The sequence below is a fragment of the Arachis ipaensis genome, chromosome B3, assembly GCF_059453495.1.
Source record: "Arachis ipaensis isolate K30076 ecotype BB chromosome B3, ASM5945349v1, whole genome shotgun sequence".
In the NCBI taxonomy this organism is placed as follows: Eukaryota; Viridiplantae; Streptophyta; class Magnoliopsida; order Fabales; family Fabaceae; genus Arachis; species Arachis ipaensis.
In genome coordinates, this window is record NC_142438.1 from 45,335,859 (window position 1) to 45,356,876 (window position 21,018).

The window sequence follows — 21,018 nt, forward strand, 5'->3', positions numbered from 1 at the left end:
ATGTAATTAACTCAATTTAATTTTCTCTTTCAGTTACCAATGCTTGTGCTTTATTTAATTAAATTTTGAATTCCATAACCCATGAAATAGGTAATCGAATTGTGCATCAACAAATTGGACTCCTTTTGTTTTGTAATCAATGTATGGCATCTTTGAGCCATTTTCTTCATTATTTTGTTTTATCAAAATGAGTCTGGGGTTTGGACTTAACTTCAATTCAAGTCTCAGCAACTTGGATCAATCAAAGCAAATTAATTCATTTATCAATTTGGACTTATGTGACTTTTGGCCCAATAATCAAAATCTGTACACTAAACAAAATCCATCAGCCAAATAATTTGAAGCAAATATTAAGTTAACAATTTTTTTAATTAACATTTTTAATTATGTTTGATCATAACAATAATTTCAAGTTTTCTAAACTCATCATAAGTCAAAGTTACTATATCACTTATTATTAATGGATGTGTACTTTATTTAGTTTTTGTTTTTTTCAATTTGGTTGGGTCTTGACTAAGAGAATTTTTAGGCTACACTTCTACTCTTTTTGAGTGACTGTTTAATTAGAAAGAAGAAAAGGTGATATCTTCGAACATTTAGAGTTTGTCTTGTTCTAAATTTGAAGAAAATAAAAATTTACTATGATTTTTATCTTTAAAACCAAATTTGAAGAAAGCCAATGATACTTTGATTGGATGGCAACCCACAAGTGACCAAACACTTTGACGTAAGTCTGGAGTTCGAGTATGAAAAAGATGTTAGAGCATCTTTTAGCTAACATCTATTAGGTCTTTCTAGACTAGATCCCAGGGCTAAAAAAATTATTTACTTGTAGATAATATATAAGGTTAATCCAAGATGACACACACACAAACGTTGAAAAAGAGAGAATAAATAACCCATGAAATCCAAAAACTCTTGTTCTTTTTCTTCTTTTGTTTCTGCTTCTCCCGTGTCAACTAATGAAGACATGCATGTGAGGAAAAAAAAGGATAAAAAGCAATCCCTCTCTAAAAATTCTACTTTATTTTTTCGTACAATATTTCTTTTTTCTCTATGCCCATATTGTCATGACTGACATGCCTCCTGCTCCGAGAAAAACAAAAAGATATGCACAAATCTGAAGCTTCACTCTACTTTGAAGCCTTGAGCCCATAAAATCAGTGGCCAATAACTCTACCAATGCCATGTAATTGAGAAGCCCTGCAGACACAGCATTCAAAACACCTTCAACTATGAGTGAGGTTGGACTTGTTTCACTGTACGTCTTCGACAAAGCTATCCCCAATGCGATTCCAAATGGAGTTGTCACGGAAAAGAAGAATGCCATAATGCACTTCATCATCATCCCATATTCTGCCTGTTACCAAAAAAAGATAATGAAAAAGAAATATATATTCGTTAGATAGGTATCTATTTATATATTAAATAATTCTTAGTTACATTTTATTTTCACATAAAATTAAATATCACTAGTGAGCAAATCATAATTTTCATCTCAAATAATTTAATATTTGACAACATAATCTTCAAAAAAAAAAAAAAGAAATAAAATTGAGCTTGGAAAAATTGTCTCAATTTGATAAAATACAGTATTTTTTCATAATGGAAAAACAACTCATGCATTTTTTTTTGTTATAACATGTAGAAATTGTTTAGAAGGTACGTACAGAAAACTTACCTAACATTCAATATATAGAATATTTTTTTAGTATTTATGTTTTTACCAAAAGGATTTCAAAAAGAATTTACTTAAAATAAAATTATTAAATTTAAAAGCTGAAATATCTTTTTTCTAAGCATACATTTCGACCTCTAAAGTTTTTTTTTTTTGAGTATGCTTTTTTATTCTTAGTGTATTTTGCAAATTAAGATTATTTTTGGAGGATCAAAATGTTATTTCATTCATTTAAAAGTCATTTTGTTAAAAAATGAGAATCCAAAATGATAGTTCACTCTTATCATAATTATTATGTTAGTAAATATTACACTTTTAAATATTTTTTTTATTATTTTTTATTCTTTAAATACCATAAAAAACGGACAACAATATTACCCGACTGTTAAATTACTAGGATTAAACCATTCAAATATAAGCATTAATATATTTTATCACTTTTAACATACTGATTAAATTATTTTTAGTGTTTTATATTTATTTTTAGAGAACTGTGAAAAATAAAATATGTAACAATAAAAAAATTTTGTTTTTATTATTCTCAATTTTTCACTTTTAAAATTGTAAAACTAGAAAATACAATAAATGAAAATAGAGAGACAAAAAAAAATATCATTTTACAAAATAAACAAACATTGGTGACAATATTTAATATCTTTTTTTTTTAATTATGCATTTACACAAAGACATGATTGAACTAAGTTATTAAGAAAAGAATATTGGTAAATATTAAAATTAATGGAATACGTGAAAAAATATTAATATAATTTTGTTAATTTGGATTCAATTTTTTGTAACCTTAACATTCTTTAATTATTTTTTTAGTTTATGTATATATTTAAAAATAGAAAATTATCGTTGTTAGGAGAATGACTAGGAACAAACTTTTCTAACTATTTCATTAGTTCATTATTTTTTTTTTATCAAAGATAAAAGACTCGAACCCGCAATCTCTTAATTGAGTATGGGGAGACTATGCCATTTGAGTTATAACTCATTGGTTATTTTATTAGTTCATTATTAGTAGTTAAGAAAATTTGATTTTAATAAAATTAACTAGTATTATTTTTTGGTGTAGTTAATTTTTTAACATAAGAAAATATAATAAAGATATATATCGGTAATTAATAAATTAAACCTGAAGTATACAGCCTCCTAAGCCCATTCCCTCAAAGAATTGATGAAAGCAGAGTGCTGCAATGAGAGGCCTAATTGTGCATGGATTATCTGAAGCTCCCATTGACAAACCAATCACCACTGAGTGCACCACAATCCCTAGCTCCAACACCTGCATACGTTTTATATACATACAACTACATCTCACAATTCATACACTAAACAATAAATAATAAACATAACCCACAAGCTCAAAATTCACCACCAACAACAATAATAAAATGAAGATTAGTAGTGCTACATGCATATAACAAAAAAATATTATTTGTCACTTATAAACAAAATATGATATTCTTTTATTATTGTTATCATTATTTATAATTTTTTCGAAAACTTATTTATCACTTATATTTATCGGAGTTCTTTTTTTGTTAATGGTATAAGCTTTCTACTACTATTTTGGTAGTTTACCAACTAAGATAACTAACCTGAGCGATAACACGATAGCGTAGCAACTGTTCCGCACTCACAACTTTCGTGTTTCCATTTCCGTGTTCAATCTCATCACCGTGAGTGTGACCATGACTAAGCAATTCCAATTCTTTATTCACTTCATTGCGGCAACCACCATCAACTTCAATGTTCTTCTCGAAAAAATCACTAGTAGTAGTAGAAGAAGAAGAAGCAAGGATTCTCTTCTTAAAGAAACTGTTGGAGAAAGAGTCCACCATGAGGGTGAAAACAGCGGAAAACATGGCGATGAATGTAGTGAATGGGAATTTGTGCCACGGATTTTTCGGCAAGCAGTCCGACATGAGGTCATTAAATGAGTCCGGCAATACGTGCATGTAACCGGTGGCGAGGATGACACCGGAGGAAAAGGCCTTCACTAACGCAAAAAGGTCACGGTCTGGGTGAATTGCGGGCACAACGCGTGAGAGCATCGGCAGCGTTACGCCGATCATGCTCATCACTAGAATTGCAAGTATTGCTATTATTTTAAACTTGAGCGCCTCGCTCCGGTTGTGACATGCTTCTTGGTGGTTCGAGGCGCATTCCTCGGCCGAGACAACCGGGCAAGTTGTGATTGCAAGGAAGGAAATAACAATAATAATCTTGTAGAGGAGGTTTGAATTTATTGGTGTAGTAGCCATAATTGTAAGTGAGAGAATGAGAATTAGAGAGAAATTATGAGTTGTTATAGCTATTAATATAGTGCTTTGGTTTGGTGAAACTTTAGAATGACCAATTTATAAGTCTAGGTTTAAAAAGTGAAAATTACTCTAGGTTTAAAAAGTGTATCTGTTGTTGTATTTTGAGACTTTGAGGAGGTATTTTGACCAAATTTTAGGAGTGAGGTTGATGCTAGTGTATACTTTGTTTCCTAACAAATTTCTGGCGCCTTCTTTGTTTCGGCATATATATCTCAACACAACTTTGTAGTTTTTTTTTTGGATCCCGCTAGGGAGACAATGAAATTGAGTTACAAAATGAACATACCATCCGAGTACTAGCGATAATAAACATCTTCCTAAATCCTAAATTGATTTTGGGGTTCATAAAGGATCGAACTCTTGACCTTTCGGATCTAGCGCTTTAATACCATGTCATGATACCACTCATCCCAAAAGCTTCAGCTGATGGGAAAAGGTAACACTAATGATTATATCTCTAATACTCCTTAAACCTCCATTGTACACATTATATAAATATTCCATTGGCTCCTCATACTTTCCCTTTTTTTAATCATATGTATTCGGTGTACTCAAAAAATTAATTATTAAATTAATAATATATATTAAAATATAATATATATTAAAAATAAATTAAATAATATATATATTTTTATACAAATATATGATGATTAATTTTTTGAGTTTATAAATTTTTATTTTTTTTAATGATAAAATTTTTTTCACAATTATATTAAAATAAAGAGAACATTGTTACCTGTAACATGATTTGAAACCGATGAATAAGGTTAGTCACGTCTTGCCATTCAAAAGTTACAGAACAATTAATTTCTTCCTGCACAACTATAATTTTTATTAGCTTATCTAGCATAATAAAAATGTGCCTGATCTGTGGAAGAGGCGATGAAAGCGAAATTAAAGGGCTGAACCGGAGAGGGCATAGGATAGGGGATAGGGGAAGGGAGTTATCTTTTTCTATTTTTTTTCAAGATTTTCTTCTGGTTTGATATGAATGTTGGAGGATTTTTAGATTTTTTTTTCTTAAAAAATAAATGGAAGAGAGAAAAATTGTGAGTAACATCGAATTTGAATGTGTTTTCCTATAATTATTTGTTCGAGTTGCTTTAGCTATTGGCTAAGTAATGGTTGAGTATTTATTGTTTGGAGCATATTCTCATACATATTCAAAACATACATAATATATACACAGGAATTTGTGGACTAAAAAATATTAATTAAAAACGATCAAAATTTATTATTTTTAGTTTTATTTAATACATTATATAATAAATAAATATTAAATACAATAAATTTAGATTATTTAGATTAATTATTTTTTATCTTTCTAATATTATCGATATAAAAAATATTAAAGAGTTATTAAAATTTATTATTTTTGGCTATTAGTTAGCCATTAATATTAAAAATATGAGATAAAATATGTTATTAAATTATTAGACTAAAAAGAACTAAACTAGATAAATTAAATTGATAATTAAGTAATGATAAAAAATAATAAATTTTATTATTTCAAATATTTCTCCTATCCATATATAGGGAGAAAGAGAGAGTAAATGACATTTTGTAAGTCTTTGTTTTAATTTTTCTTTATCTATTTAAACTGTATGTCTATTGAGTTAAGAAATTAACTAACATAATTAATGATGACAAACATTAATTTTATTGGGCTAATTACCCAATCAGTTTTGATGATGTTTGTTTAAAGTGATGCAGGCCAAACCAAGTTGGGTTGGTCTAGTGGTTAGCTCACTAGTCCGCTTAAGCAAGTGTCGGGGGTTCGAATCCCGCCTTGTGCATGCAGCAACCCATTGGCCAGCGGCAAACCCTTAAATGGAGCTCAGTACCGCGACGGATTAGTCCTTGACCTACCGGGTTGGGGGATACCGTGGGAAACCAAAAAAAAAAAAAAAGTGATGCAGGCCAAAACTTAACTTGTTACAGCCCAAATAAAGTTAACAAAAATAAGAAGCACTCACAAAGTATAACAATAACAAACAAAGCCCAAACAAAAAATAAATCACATGGGTTGTATGGTAAGCGGGCATGATCCAAGCCCTAAGGCAATTCTCAAGCTGATCTCTCCATAGTGTTGTCTCCAAAGTAACGTTCACCTTTTTCTCATTCAGTCAGACACAGAGAAAAGAGAGAGAGTTTCGTTCCTCTTGCTTGTTTCATTAAAGAAGAAAGAAAGAGAAAGCTTAATTAGAAAAGGCAAAAGTTTAATCACCCAAATCTACCCATCTTAGGCTACGGTAGAAGTTAAAGGTAACTTATTTCCTTTTGCATGCATCTTGCTTTCTTCCCTCCTTCTCCAACTCTCTACTACTTTATTTTGAGATATATGGAAAAAGTGATTTCTGAGATACACTACTGTGAATCAAAGGCCAAGATTGTTTCTTGGGGACCAAGTAGTATCTCAAGGGTTCAGATGTGGGATTGCCATTGAAAATTTTTTTCTTTGTCGTTCTGAGTCATTCGGTCAAGAAAAAGGGAACGGTTAAGCTGGTGTAGCACACAGCTCGAGGAGTTAACTTGGTAGATGCAACTCAACAACATACAAGGAGATACAAAAAGAAAAATTTTTGTTTCTGCTAAAGCAAGGAGAAAGAACCAGGGGTTTGAAGATTCATGTTCTGAGAAGTCTTCTCTGCGAAAGTTCATCAACTTGGACAGTGTTTCCTAGTCAAAGGAGCATTCCGTCAGAATGAGGAACTAAATCAGAGGCAAGCAAATCTGGTTCATCACATAGCAAAGAGGCTGTTGAAGCATTAATCTCCTTCATATTTTACAGATTGTAATTTCATTTTTAATGTATATCTTTCTGTAATTTCTTGAGTGGTAAAAGGCTGAATGAGAAAGCTCAAGTAAAAGCCAATGAGTGTTAAAAGGCTGAGTGATACACTTGAGAGAAAAACCTAGAGTGATTTCAGATTTCTTTAGGTTGGTTTTGTGTCTTGTATCTTGTACCAGTGAGGTACCCCTTTCTTAGTTGGGTGAGTACTAAAAGTGAAGAGTTAGGTATTAGCATAACCAAGTCAAGTTAGGTTAGAACTTGAGAGTGAAAGGATTGTGTCAATCCTGTGGAATTGGTGTATGTAATACTTTAACTATAGTGAAAATTCCACCACAGTTGTGGTGGAGACTGAATGTAGGTTGCATTGCACAAGTCAACTGAATCAGGATACATGATAGTGTCATCTTCTCTCTTCCCTTCTTTGTTTTATTTTCTGATATTCATGAGACAAAATAAAATTATCTCATAAATTTTTTGCTGCTGAGTTCAAACAGATTCAGACTGAAATTTTATTTTAAAAGGGTTATTTATTTAAATTAAAAGAAATGCATAGATTCAACCCCCTTCTCTATGCCTTCTGCAACCTTCAATTGCTATCAAGAGCCAAGGTCTCAAGAATCAAGCTTCAGCGCTTGGAGCAAAGGTCCAATGGCGAACAACTTGGGCACAACCACAGTTACATATACTCTAACTGAAGGCCAGTCAAACAACATGCCTCTATTCTTCAACGGGAAGAACTATGCCTACTAGAAAGAGAGGATGAGGATCTTCATTCAATCCATTGATTACAACATATGGAAGATTGTTGTGAGTAGCCCTAAGATTCCAACAAAAATAAGTTCTGATAGAGTGGTGACTCCAAAAGAACAAACTGAATGGAATGATGACGACAAGAAGAAAATAGAGCTGAATGCAAAAGCCATCAACCTTCTTCACTGTGCTATCAGCTTTGAAGAGTACCGAAAGGTGTCTAGATGCAAGACAGCCAAAGTAATCTGGGAGAAACTCCAGGTTACATACGAAGGCACTAAATAGGTCAAAGAAATGAGGATTGATATGCTGCAAAAAGAGTACGGAATGTTTAATATGAAGGATGAAGAAAGCATTGATGAAGTGTTTGAGAGATTCTCAATCATAATCAACAACCTTGATGCTATGGGTACAACCTACTCAGAACAAACCCTAGTGAGAAAACTCCTTAGAAGCCTCACAAAGGAATGGGAAACAATTGCCACTATCCTACCTGAGAGTAATAACCTAAGCCCTATAACCTATGATGAGCTGAGAAGAAAACTCCTTGCCTATGAAGCCACACACAAAAACCCGAACTCAAAGAAAAAAGGGAATAGCCCTTAGGTAAAAAAGTAGAATAAAAAGAGAGTGAGTCTAGTGATGGTTTTTCAGATGATGAACTTGTATTTTTTGCTAGAAGACTCAGAAGGATAATGAGGAACAAAGGCAAGTACAAAGGGTCAAGCTCAAAGGAATACAAGAAGGACTTGAGCAAGGTGATTTGTCATCATTGCAAGGAGGCTGGACATTTTAAGCTCAACTGTCCGAAGCTCATGAAGGAAGAAAAAGGAAAGAAAGAAAAGAAAAGAGTGCTCATGGCATCTTGGGAGGATCTTGAGAATGATTCGGATGAGGAAGAAGACTTCAAAAGTGAAGATAAAATCTGCTTCATGGCTGGTGAAGATCAACTTGATGAGGTAAATTACTATGACTTGTCCATAGATGATTTACACGTTATAATTGATGATCTCACAAAAAATTCTTCAAAACTGCTGAAAAATACACTAAATGTAAATCTGAAAAAGAAATGTTAAAAGCTGAAATGATTTTTTGAGAGAAAAGGTAAAGGAAACTGAATGTTCTTTGGATATTATTGAAGAAAACAGATTTCTAAAATCTGAACTTGAAAAACTAAAAGGAAAGCACATTGTGGATCCTTCTCAAGAGCTCATTGTTGAAAATGAAAGACTAAATGAAATAATTAAAAGATTGAATGGTGACTTAGCAAAATTTATTCAAAGTTCTAGCAACTTGGACAAATTACTTGCAAGTCAAAGACCATTGTTTGAAAAATCTGGTTTAGGATATGTGACAAATGATGATGCTGTTTTTGATAGATCTCCTATAATATTTCTGGCATCTTCATAAAAAACTAAGTCCAACTTGGGTAAATTTGTTTTGGGACATGTTCCCATACATGAAGAAAAATCTGGAAGTTCCTTTTCAAATGAAAATGCTTTGTCTTCAAGAACCAAAACTGTTTCTAACAAGTCAGATCTAGGCTATGTTCCAACCAATGAGGTTACATTAAAAAAAACAACATTTAACAATAGAACCTCATCTTCAAAAAGCCAAAACTCATTCAAAAATTATGGTTGGAATGCTTTTGCAAAAAGAAACAATCATAACAAAAATTATTTTGTCAAAAGAAATGCACCTCTTTCAAAAATCAGAAAATTTCAGCAGTTAATCATTTCCAACATCATAACTCACGTCAATTTCAGCAACAAGAATCAGGAAATCATTGTTTTAATTGTAAGAAAATTGGTCATTCATACTCACAATGCTTCATTGAAAAAAGAATAGTAGGAAACCAAATTTACAATGTTGTTTGTAACTTCAATGCACTTGGGCAGCCAAGGTGGATTAACTTCAAAGGATCTAAATTAATTTGGATACCTAAAGTTACTTAAAGTTTTAATGCAGATTTGCCGAGCATCTAAGAACAAAAAGGATATGTGGTACTTAGATAATGGATGCTCAAGGCACATGACTGGAAGGTCAACTTTCTTCATCAAACTAAACAAGTATGATGGAGGCTTTGTGACCTTTGGAGACGACGGAAAAGGTAAAATTGTGGCTGTTAGAAAAGTAGGTAATAATCACTCTACTTTCATTGATGATGTCTTTTTGGTTAATGGTTTAAGGCATAACTTGTTGAGCATAAGTCAATTGTGTGATTTGGGTTATTTGGTGATTTTTAAAAGATTGAAATGCTGTGTCGTTGATGAGCGGATAATTTATACGCTTTTTGACATTGTTTTTAGTATGTTTTTAGTAGGATCTAGTTACTTTTAGGGATGTTTTCATTAGTTTTTATGTTAAATTCACATTTATGGACTTTACTATGAGTTTGTGTGTTTTTCTGTGATTTCAGGTATTTTCTGGCTGAAATTGAGGGACTTGAGCAGAAATCAGATTCAGAGGTTGAAGAAGGACTGCTGATGCTGTTGGATTCTGACCTCCCTGCACTCAAAATAGATTTTCTGGAGCTACAGAACTCAAAATGGTGCGCTTCCAATTGCGTTGGAAAGTAGACATCCAGGGCTTTCTAGAAATATATAATAGTCTATACTTTGGCTAAGAATAGACGACGTAAACTGGCATTCAACGCCAGCTTTCTGCCCAAATCTGGCGTCCAGCGCCAGAAAAGGAGCCAAAACCAAAGTTTAACGCCCAAACTGGCACAAAAGCTGGCGTTCAACTCCAGAAAAGACCTCTACACGTGCAACACTCAAGCTCAGCCCAAGCACACACCTAGTGGGCCCCGAAAGTGGATTTATGCATCAACTACTTACTTCTGTAAACCCTAGTAGCTAGATTATTATAAATAGGACCTTTTACTATTGTATTAGGTATCTTTGATCAGTTGTATGCGATCTTTGATCAGTTGTATGCTATCTTAGATCACGTTTGAGGGCTGGCCTCTCGGCCATGCCTGGACTTTCACTTATGTATTTTTAACGGTAGAGTTTCTACACTCCATAGATTAAGGTGTGGAGCTCTGCTGTTTCTCAAGGATTAATGCAAAGTACTACTGTTTTCTATTCAATTCATCTTGTTTCGCTTCTAAGATATTCATTCGTACTTCAATCTGAATATGATGAATGTGACAATCATCATCATTCCCTATGAACGCGTGCCTGACAACCACTTCCGTTCTACCTTAGACTGAATGAGTATCTCTTAGATCTCCTAACCAGAATCTTCGTGGTGTAAGCTAGAATGATGGCGGCATTCAAGAGAATCCGGAAGGTCTAAACCTTGTCTGTGGTATTCCGAGTAGGATTCAATGAATGAATGACTGTGACGAGCTCCAAACTCGCGATTGCGGGGCATTAGTGACAGATGCAAAAGGATAGTAAATCCTATTCCAGCATGATCGAGAACCGACAGATGAATAGTCGTGCCGTGACAGGGTGCGTTGACCATTTTCACTGAGAGGATAAGATGAAGCCATTGACAAGGGTGATGCCTCCAAATGATTAGCCGTGCCGTGACAGGGCATTGGATCATTTTCCCGAGAGATGACCGAAAGTAGCCATTGACAGTGGTGATGTATCACATAAAGCCAGCCATGGAAAGGAGTAAGACGGATTGGATGAAGATAGCAGGAAAGCAGAGGTTCAGAGGAACGAAAGCATCTCCATTCGCTTATCTGAAATTCTCACCAATGAATTACATAAGTATTTCTATCCCTATTCTATTAATTATTATTTGAAAAAACCATTATCAATTTATATCTGCCTAACTGAGATTTGCAAGGTGACCATAGCTTGCTTCATACCAACAATCTCCGTGGGATTCGACCCTTACTCACGTAAGGTATTACTTGGACGACCCAGTGCACTTGCTGGTTAGTTACACGGAGTTGTGAACCATGGTCTTGGCATCATGTTTTTGGCGCCATTTCCAGGGAAAGAAAGAGCAATGAATTTTACATAATTAAAGTGTAATCATGATTCCGCGTACCAAGTTTTTGGCGCCGTTGCCGGGGATTGTTCGAGTTTGGACAACTGACGGTTCATCTTGTTGCTCAGATTAGGTAATTTTCTTTTTGTTTTCTTTTCAAAAAATTTGTCAAAAATCTTTTAAAATTTTCCCCCTTGTTTTCGAAAAAAAAAATTTTAAAATAAAAATGTTTTCAAAAATTTTATAATTTTATTCAAAATTTTTAAGAATGAATTCTAGTGTTTCATGAAGCATGTGAAGCCTGGCTGGCTGCAAAGCCATGTCTAAATTCTTTTGGACTGAGGCTTCCAAACCCTCAGCATAGAGGCAAGTTACATATTTGATAAGTAATGAGCAGTATATTCTGATATCTTGCTGAAGCTTGGCTGGCCATTGGCCATGTCTAGTGTTTTGGACCGGAGCTTTCATTGAAAGCTTGGCTGGCTAGTGAGCCATGTCTAATTCCTGGACTGAAGCTTTAGACTAACATGGCAAGATTCCTGGAATTCATATTAAAAATTTTGGAATCCTTAATTTTTTTCTTTTACAAATAATTTTCGAAAAAAAAATTTTTTGAAAATTATAAAAATCAAAAATATTTTTTGTGTTTCTTGTTTGAGTCTTGAGTCATGTTATAAGTTTGGTGTCAATTGCATGTGCATCTTGCATTTTTTTTTTCTTCGAAAATTTTCATGCATTCATAGTGTTCTTCATGATCTTCAAGTTGTTCTTGGTAAGTCTTCTTGTTTGATCTTTGCATTTACATGTTTTGTTTCTTTTCTTGTTTTTCATATGCATTCTTGAATTCTTAGTGTCTAAGCATTAAAGAATTCTAAGTTTGGTGTCTTGCATGTTTTCCTTGCATCAAAAACTTTTCAAAAATATGTTCTTGGTGTTCATCTTAACATTCATAGTGTTCTTGGTGTTCATCTTGACATTCATAGCATTCTTGCATGCATCACATGTTTTGATCTAAAATTCTCATGCATTGCATCATTTTTCTTGTTTTTCTCTCTCTTCATTAAAAATTCAAAAAGCAAAAAAAATCTTTCCCTTTTTCTCTCTCATAAATTCGAAAATTAAATTTGACTTTTTCAAAAATTTTTAAAATCTAGTTGTTTTTATGAGTCAAATCAAATTTTCAATTTAAAAATCTTATCTTTTTCAAAATCTTTTTCAAAAATCAAATTTTTTTCAATTTTCTTAGTTATTTTTGAAAATTCTAAAAACATTTTTCAAAAATATTTTTCTTATTTTTGTATCAAATTTTCGAAAATAACATCACCAATTAATGTTTTGATTCAAAAATTTCAAGTTTATTACTTACTTGTTAAGAAAGTTTCAAACTTTAAGTTCTAGAATCATATCTTGTGATTTCTTGTGAATCAAGTCATTAATTGTGATTTTAAAAATCAAATCTTTTTCAAAATTAATTTCAATTATATCTTTTCAAAAATATCTTCTTATCTTTTTCAAAAATTTGATTTCAAAATATCTTTTCTAACTTCCTAACTCCTTATCTTTTCAAAATTTGTTTCAACTAACTAACTAACTTTTTGTTTGTTTCTTATCTTTTTCAAAACTACCTAACTAACTCTCTCTCTAATTTTCAAAAAATATCTTCCCCCTTTTTCAAAATTTCTTTTTAATTTACTAATTATTCTGATTTTTGTTTTTAATTTTCGAAAAACTACTAACCTTTTTCAAAAAAAACTTTTTTTCAAAAATCACTAACTCTTTTTCAAAAATTATTTTCGAAAATTCTCCCTCTCCCATCTTATTCTATTTATTTATTCATTTACTAACATCTCATCTCACATCTCTGCCCTCCTCACAGTTGTGTTTCTTTCTTTACATCACATTCTTTGTCCCCCTCTTTTCGTCCACTCACAAAGGGATTTCTATACTGTGGTATAAAGGATCCATATTATTATTATTATTATTATTATTATTATTATTATTATTTCTGTGCCCTCTTCTTTGTCATATGAGCAGGAGCAAGGACAAGAACATTCTTGTTGAAGCAGATTCAGAACTTGAAAGGACTCTGAAGAGAAAATTAAGAGAAGCTAAATTACAATAATCCAGAGATAACCTTTCAGAAATTTTCGAACAGGAAGAGGAGATGGCAGCCGAAAATAATAATAATGCAAGGAGGATGCTTGGTGACTTTACTGCACCTAATTCCAATTTACATGGAAGAAGCATCTCCATTCCTGCCATTGGAGCAAACAACTTTGAGCTGAAACCTCAATTAGTTTCTCTGATGCAGCAGAACTGCAAGTTTCATGGACTTCCATCTGAAGATCCTTTTCAGTTCTTAACTGAATTCTTGCAGATATGTGATACTGTTAAGACTAATGAAGTAGATCCTGAAGTCTACAGGCTCATGCTTTTCCCTTTTGCTGTAAGAGACAGAGCTAGAGTGTGGTTGGACTCTCAACCTAAGGATAGCCTGAACTCTTGGGATAAGCTGGTCAAGGCCTTCCTAGCCAAGTTCTTTCCTCCTCAAAAGCTGAGCAAGCTTAGAGTGGATGTTCAAACCTTCAGACAGAAAGAAGGTGAATCCCTCTATGAAGCTTGGGAGAGATACAAAGGACTGACCAAAAAGTGTCCTTCTGACATGCTTTCAGAATGGACCATCCTGGATATATTCTATGATGGTCTGTCTGAGTTATCTAAGATGTCATTGGATACTTCCGCAGGTGGATCCATTCACCTAAAGAAAACGCCTGCAGAAGCTCAAGAACTCATTGACATGGTTGCTAATAACCAGTTCATGTACACTTCTGAGAGGAATCCTGTGAGTAATGGGACGCCTATGAAGAAGGGAGTTATTGAAATTGATACTCTGAATGCCATATTGGCTCAGAATAAAATATTGACTCAGTAAGTCAATATGATTTCTCAGAGTCTGAATGGAATGCAAGCTGCATCCAACAGTACTCAAGAGGCTTCTTATGCAGAAGAAGCTTATGATCCTGAGAACCCTGCAATAGCAGAGGTAAATTATTTAGGTGAACCTTATGGAAACACCTATAACTCATCATGGAAAAATCATCCAAATTTCTCATGGAAGGATCAAAAGCCTCAACAAGGCTTTAATAATGGTGGAAGAAACAGGTTTAGCAATAGCAAGCCTTTTCCATCATCCACTCAGCAACAGACAGAGAACTCTGAACAAAATACTTCTAATTTAGCAAACTTAGTCTCTGATCTATCTAAGGCCACTGTAAGTTTCATGAATGAAACAAGATCTTCCATTAGAAATCTGGAAGCACAAGTGGGCCAGCTGAGTAAAAGGATCACTGAAATCCCACCTAGTACTCTCCCAAGCAATACAGAAGAGAATCCAAAAGGAGAGTGCAAGGCCATTGACATAATCACCATGGCCGAACCTGTAAGGGAAGGAGAGGACGTGAATCCCAAGGAGGAAGACCTCCTGGGACGTCCAGTGACCAATAAGGAGCTTCCCTCTGAGGAATCGAAGGACTCTGAGGCTCATCTAGAGACCATAGAGATTCCATTGAACCTCCTTATGCCCTTCATGAGCTCTGATGAGTATTCCTCTTCTGAAGAGAATGAGGATGTTACTGAAGAGCAAGCTGCCAAGTTCCTTGGTACAATCATGAAGCTGAATGCCAAATTATTTGGTATTGATAACTGGGAAGTTGAACCTCCCTTGTTCATCAATGAACTAAGTGATCTGGATCAACTGACATTACCTCAGAAGAAACAGGATCCTGGAAAGTTCATAATATCTTGTACCATAGGCACCATGATCTTTAAGGCTCTGTGTGACCTTGGTTCAGGAATAAACCTCATGCCCCTCTCTGTAATAGAGAAACTGGGAATCTATGGGGTGCAAGCTGCTAAAATCTCATTAGAGATGGCAGACAATTCAAGAAAATAGGCTTATGGACAAGTAGAGGACGTGTTAGTAAAGGTTGAAGGCCTTTACATCCCTGCTAATTTCATAGTCCTGGATACTGGAAAGGAAGAGGATGAATCCATTATCCTAGGAAGACCTTTCCTGGCCACAGCAAGAGCTGTGATTGATGTTGACAGAGGAGAATTAGTCCTCCAAATGAATGAGGACTCCCTTGTGTTTAAAACTCAAGGATCTCTCTCTGCAACCATGGAGAGGAAGCATGAAAAGCTTCTCTCAAAGCAGAGTCAACCAAAGCCCCCACAGTCAAACTCTAAGTTTGGTGTTGGGAGGCCACAACCAAATTCTAAGTTTGGTGTTGGGGAGTCTCAACAAAGCTCTGCACACCTGTGAGGCTCCATGAAGAGCCCACTGTCAAGCTATTGACATTAAAGAAGCGCTTGTTGGGAGGCAACCCAATGTTTATTTATTTAATTTTTATTTTCATTGTTTTTCATGTCTTTATAGGTTCATGATCATGTGGAGTCACAAAATAAATAGAAAAATTGAAAACAGAATAAAAAATAGCAGAAGAAAAATCACACCCTGGAGGAGCATCTGTTTAGCGTTCAGCGCCAGAACAGGGCATGGTTCTGGCGCTGAACGCCCAAAATGGGCAGCTTCTGGGCGCTGAACGCCAGAACAGGCATGGTTCTGGCGTTCAACGCCAGAAATGGCACACAAATGGGCGTTGAACGCCCAAAATGGCCACCAACCTGGCGCTGAACGCCCAGAGTTGTGTGCAAAGGCATTTTTACATGCCTAATGAGTGCAGGGATGACCTCAGGATCTGTGGACCCCACAGGATCCACTCAGGATCTGTGGACCCCACAGGATCCCCACCTACCTCCACTCACTTCTTCTCACCACTCTCTTTCACACAACCCCATAAACACTCTTCCCCAAAAACCCTTCACCAATCACCTCAAACTCTCTTCCCCATCACCTCTTCACCACTCACATCCATCCACTCTTCCCCATAAACCTACCTCATAAACTCCACCTACCTTCATAATTCAAAACCAATTTCCCACCCAAACCCACCCATATGGCCGAACCTTAACCCCCCCTCCCTTCCCTATATAAAGCCCTCCATTCTTCATCAAATTCACACAACACACCCCTCTTGGCCGAAACACTTCCCACTCTCCCTCTCCTCCATTTCTTCTTCTTCTTCTTCTATTCTTCTTTTCTTGCTCGAGGACGAGCAATATTCTAAGTTTGGTGTGGTAAAAGCATAAGCTTTTTGTTTTTCCATTACCATTGATGGCACCTAAGACCGGAGAATCCTCTAGAAAGGGAAAAGGGAAGACAAAAGCTTCCACCTCCGAGTCATGGGAGATGGAAAGGTTCATCTCCAAAGCCCATCAAGACCACTTCTATGATGTTGTGGCCAAGAAGAAGGTGATCCCCGAGGTCCCTTTCAAACTCAAAAGAAATGAGTATCCGGAGATCTGACATGAAATTCAAAGAAGAGGTTGGGAAGTTCTAACAAATCCCATCCAACATGTCGGCATCCTAATGATTCAAGAGTTCTATGCTAATGCATGGATCACCAAGAACCATGATCAAAGTAAGAACCCGGATCCAAAGAACTATGTTACAATGGTTCGGGGGAAATACTTGGATTTTAGTCCGGAAAATGTGAGGTTGGCGTTCAACTTGCCAAACATGGAAGAGAATGCACGCCCCTACACAAGGAGAGTCAACTTTGATTAAAGGTTGGACCAAGTCCTTATGGACATATGTCTAGAAGGAGCTCAATGGAAGATTGACTCCAAAGGCAAGCCGGTTCAACTAAGAAGATTGGACCTCAAGCCTGTGGCTAGAGGATGGTTGGAGTTCATTCAATGCTCAATCATTCCCACTAGCAACCGGTCTGAAGTCACTATAGACCGGGCCATCATGATCCATAGCATCATGATTGGAGAAGAGGTGGAAGTTCATGAGATTATACCTCAAGAACTCTACAAGGTGGCTGACAAGTCCTCCACTATGGCAAGGTTAGCCTTTCCTCACCTCATCTGCCACCTATGCAATTCGGCTGGGATTGACATAGAGAGAGATATCCTCATTAAAGAGGACAAGCCCATCACTAAGAAGAAGATGGAGCAAGCAAGAGAGCCCATTCATAGAGCTCAAGAGGCGTATGAAGCTCATCACCATGAGATCCCGGAGATGCCTCAAATGCACTTTCCTCCTCAAAACTATTGGGAGCAAATCAACACCTCCCTAGGAGAATTGAGTTCTAATATGGGACAACTAAGGGTGGAACATCAAGAGCACTCCATCATACTTCATGAAATAAGAGAAGATCAAAAGGCAATGAGGGAGGAGCAACAAAGACAAGGAAGAGACATAGAAGAGCTCAAGGACATCATTGGTTCCTCAAGAAGGAAACGCCACCATCACTAAGGTGGATTCATTCCTTGTTCTTATTTCTTCTGCTTTTCGTTTTTTTCTATGTTATGTGCCTAATTGTGTTTGTGTCTTCATTACATGATCATTAGTAGTTAGTAACTTTGTCTTAAAGTTATGAATGTCCTATGAATCCATCACCTCTCTTAAAATAAAAACTGTTTTAATTCAAAAGAACAAGAAGTACATGAGTTTCGAATTTATCCTTGAACTTAGTTTAATTATATTGATGTGGTGACAATGCTTCTTGTTTTCTGAATGAATGCTTGAACAGTGCATATGTCTTTTGAAGTTGTTGTTTAAGAATGTTAAATATGTTGGCTCTTGAAAGAATGATGACTAGGAGACATGTTATTTGATAATCTGAAAAATCATAAAAATGATTCTTGAAGCAAGAAAAAGCAGCAAAGAACAAAGCTTGCAGAGAAAAAAAAATTTAGGCGAAAAAAAATTTTTTAGAGAAAAAGCAAGCAGAAAAAGCCAAAAGCTCTTAAAACCAAGAGGCAAGAGCAAAAAGCCAATAACCCTTAAAACCAAAAGGCAAGGGCAAATAAAAAGGATCCCAAGGCTTTGAGCATCAGTGGATAGGAGGGCCTAGCGGAATAAAATCCTGGTCTAAGCGGCTAAACCAAGCTGTCCCTAACCATGTGCTTGTGGCGTGTAGGTGTCAAGTGAAAACTTGAGATTGAGCGGTTAAAGTCAAGGTCCAAAGCAAAAGAAGAGTGTGCTTAAGAACCCTGGACACCTCTAATTGGGGACTTTAGCAAAGCTGAGTCACAATCTGAAAAGGTTCACCCAATTATGTGTCTGTGGCATTTATGTATCCGGTGGTAATACTGGAAAACAAAGTGCTTAGGGCCACGGCCAAGACTCATAAAGAAGCTGTGTTCAAGAATCATCATACTGAACTAGGAGAATCAATAACACTATCTGAACTCTGAGTTCCTATAGATGTCAATCATTCTGAACCTCAATGGATAAAGTGAGATGCCAAAACTATTCAAGAGGCAAAAAGCTATAAGTCCCGCTCATATGATTGCAACTATGTTTCATTGATAGTTTGGAATTTATAGTATATTCTCTTCTTTTTATCCTATTTGATTTTCAGTTGCTTGGGGACAAGCAACAATTTAAGTTTGGTGTTGTGATGAGCGGATAATTTATACGCTTTTTGACATTGTTTTTAGTATGTTTTTAGTAGGATCTAGTTACTTTTAGGGATGTTTTCATTAGTTTTTATGTTAAATTCACATTTCTAGACTTTACTATGAGTTTGTGTGTTTTTCTGTGATTTCAGGTATTTTCTGGCTGAAATTGAGGGACTTGAGCAGAAATCAGATTCAGAGGTTGAAGAAGGACTGCTGATGCTGTTGGATTCTGACCTCCCTGCACTCAAAATGGATTTTCTGGAGCTACAGAACTCAAAATGGCGCGATTTCAATTGAGTTTGAAAGTAGACATCCAGGGCTTTTCAGAAATATATAATAGTCCATACTTTAGCCAAGAATAGACAATGTAAACTGGCGTTCAACGCCAGCTTTTTGCCCAAATCTGGCGTCCAGCGCTAGAAAAGGAGCCAAAACCAGAGTTGAACGCCCAAACTGGCACAAAAGCTGGCGTTCAACTCCAGAAAGGACCTCTACACGTGCAACACTCAAGCTCAGCCCAAGTACACACCTAGTGGGCCCCGGAAGTGGATTTATGCATCAACTACTTACTTCTGTAAACCCTAGTAGCTAGATTATTATAAATAGGACCTTTTACTATTGTATTAGGTATCTTTGATCAGTTGTATGCGATCTTTGATCAGTTGTATGCTATCTTAGATCACGTTTGAGGGCTGGCCTCTCGGCCATGCCTGGACTTTCACTTATGTATTTTTAACGGTAGAGTTTCTACACTCCATAGATTAAGGTGTGGAGCTCTGCTGTTTCTCAAGGATTAATGCAAAGTACTACTGTTTTCTATTCAATTCATCTTGTTTCGCTTCTAAGATATTCATTCGTACTTCAATCTGAATATGATGAACGTGACAATCATCATCATTCCCTATGAACGCATGCCTGACAACCACTTCCGTTCTACCTTAGACTGAATGAGTATCTCTTAGATCTCCTAACCAGAATCTTCGTGGTGTAAGCTAGAATGATGGCAGCATTCAAGAGAATCCGGAAGGTCTAAACCTTGTCTGTGGTATTCCGAGTAGGATTCAATGAATGAATGACTGTGACGAGCTCCAAACTCGCGATTGCGGGGCGTTAGTGACAGACGCAAAAGGATAGTAAATCCTATTCCAGCATGATCGAGAACCGACAGATGAATAGCCGTGCCGTGACAGGGTGCGTTGACCATTTTCACTGAGAGGATAAGATGAAGCCATTGACAAGGGTGATGCCTCCAGACGATTAGCCGTGCCGTGACAGGGCATTGGATCATTTTCCTGAGAGATAACCGAAAGTAGCCATTGACAGTGATGATGTATCACATAAAGCCAGCCATGGAAAGGAGTAAGACGGATTGGATGAAGATAGCAGGAAAGCAGAGGTTCAGAGGAACGAAAGCATCTCCATTCGCTTATCTGAAATTCTCACCAATGAATTACATAAGTATTTCTATCCCTATTCTATTAATTATTATTCGAAAACACCATTATCAATTTATATCTGCCTAACTGAGATTTGCAAGGTGACCATAGCTTGCTTCATACCAACAATCTCCGTGGGATTCGACCCTTACTCACGTAAGGTATTACTTGGATGACCCAGTGCACTTGCTGGTTAGTTACACGGAGTTGTGAACCATGGTCTTGGCATCATGTTTTTGGCGCCATTTCCAGGGAAAGAAAGAGCAATGAATTTTACATAATTAAAGTGTAATCACGATTCCGCGTACCAGTCATAAATGAAAAGACCAATGACGTGTTGTTTATTGCTAAGCATTGTAATAATGTGTATAGACTTACCCTTGATGAACTAAAGGATCAAAATGTAGCTTATTTTCATTATAAAGAATCTGAAAAGTGACTATGGCACAAGAGATTAGATTATACAAGTATGTTTCAAATAAACAAACTTGTCAAGAAAGGATTAGTAAGAGGTCTTTCTTTGATAAGGTTTGACAAAGACAT

General features: G+C 35.6%; 1 protein-coding gene and 1 non-coding gene across 2 annotated transcripts; both read right to left on the bottom strand.

The window, feature by feature from the left end:
• Positions 1–587: 587 nt before the first annotated feature.
• LOC107634420 (putative zinc transporter 8) lies at positions 588–4,029 on the bottom strand. Its single transcript, XM_016337928.3, has 4 exons — positions 3,283–4,029; positions 2,817–2,966; positions 961–1,360; positions 588–733 (listed from the first exon to the last, which is right to left on the bottom strand). Exons 1-3 carry the CDS (start codon positions 3,946–3,948, stop codon positions 1,055–1,057), a joined length of 1,122 nt encoding a protein of 373 aa, XP_016193414.1. The 5' UTR covers positions 3,949–4,029; the 3' UTR covers positions 588–733; positions 961–1,054.
• A 10,037-nt stretch (positions 4,030–14,066) lies between these two features.
• LOC148570484 (small nucleolar RNA R71) lies at positions 14,067–14,174 on the bottom strand. Its single transcript, XR_015880324.1, has one exon. It is a non-coding gene; the product is annotated as a small nucleolar RNA R71 (small nucleolar RNA).
• Positions 14,175–21,018: the final 6,844 nt, after the last annotated feature.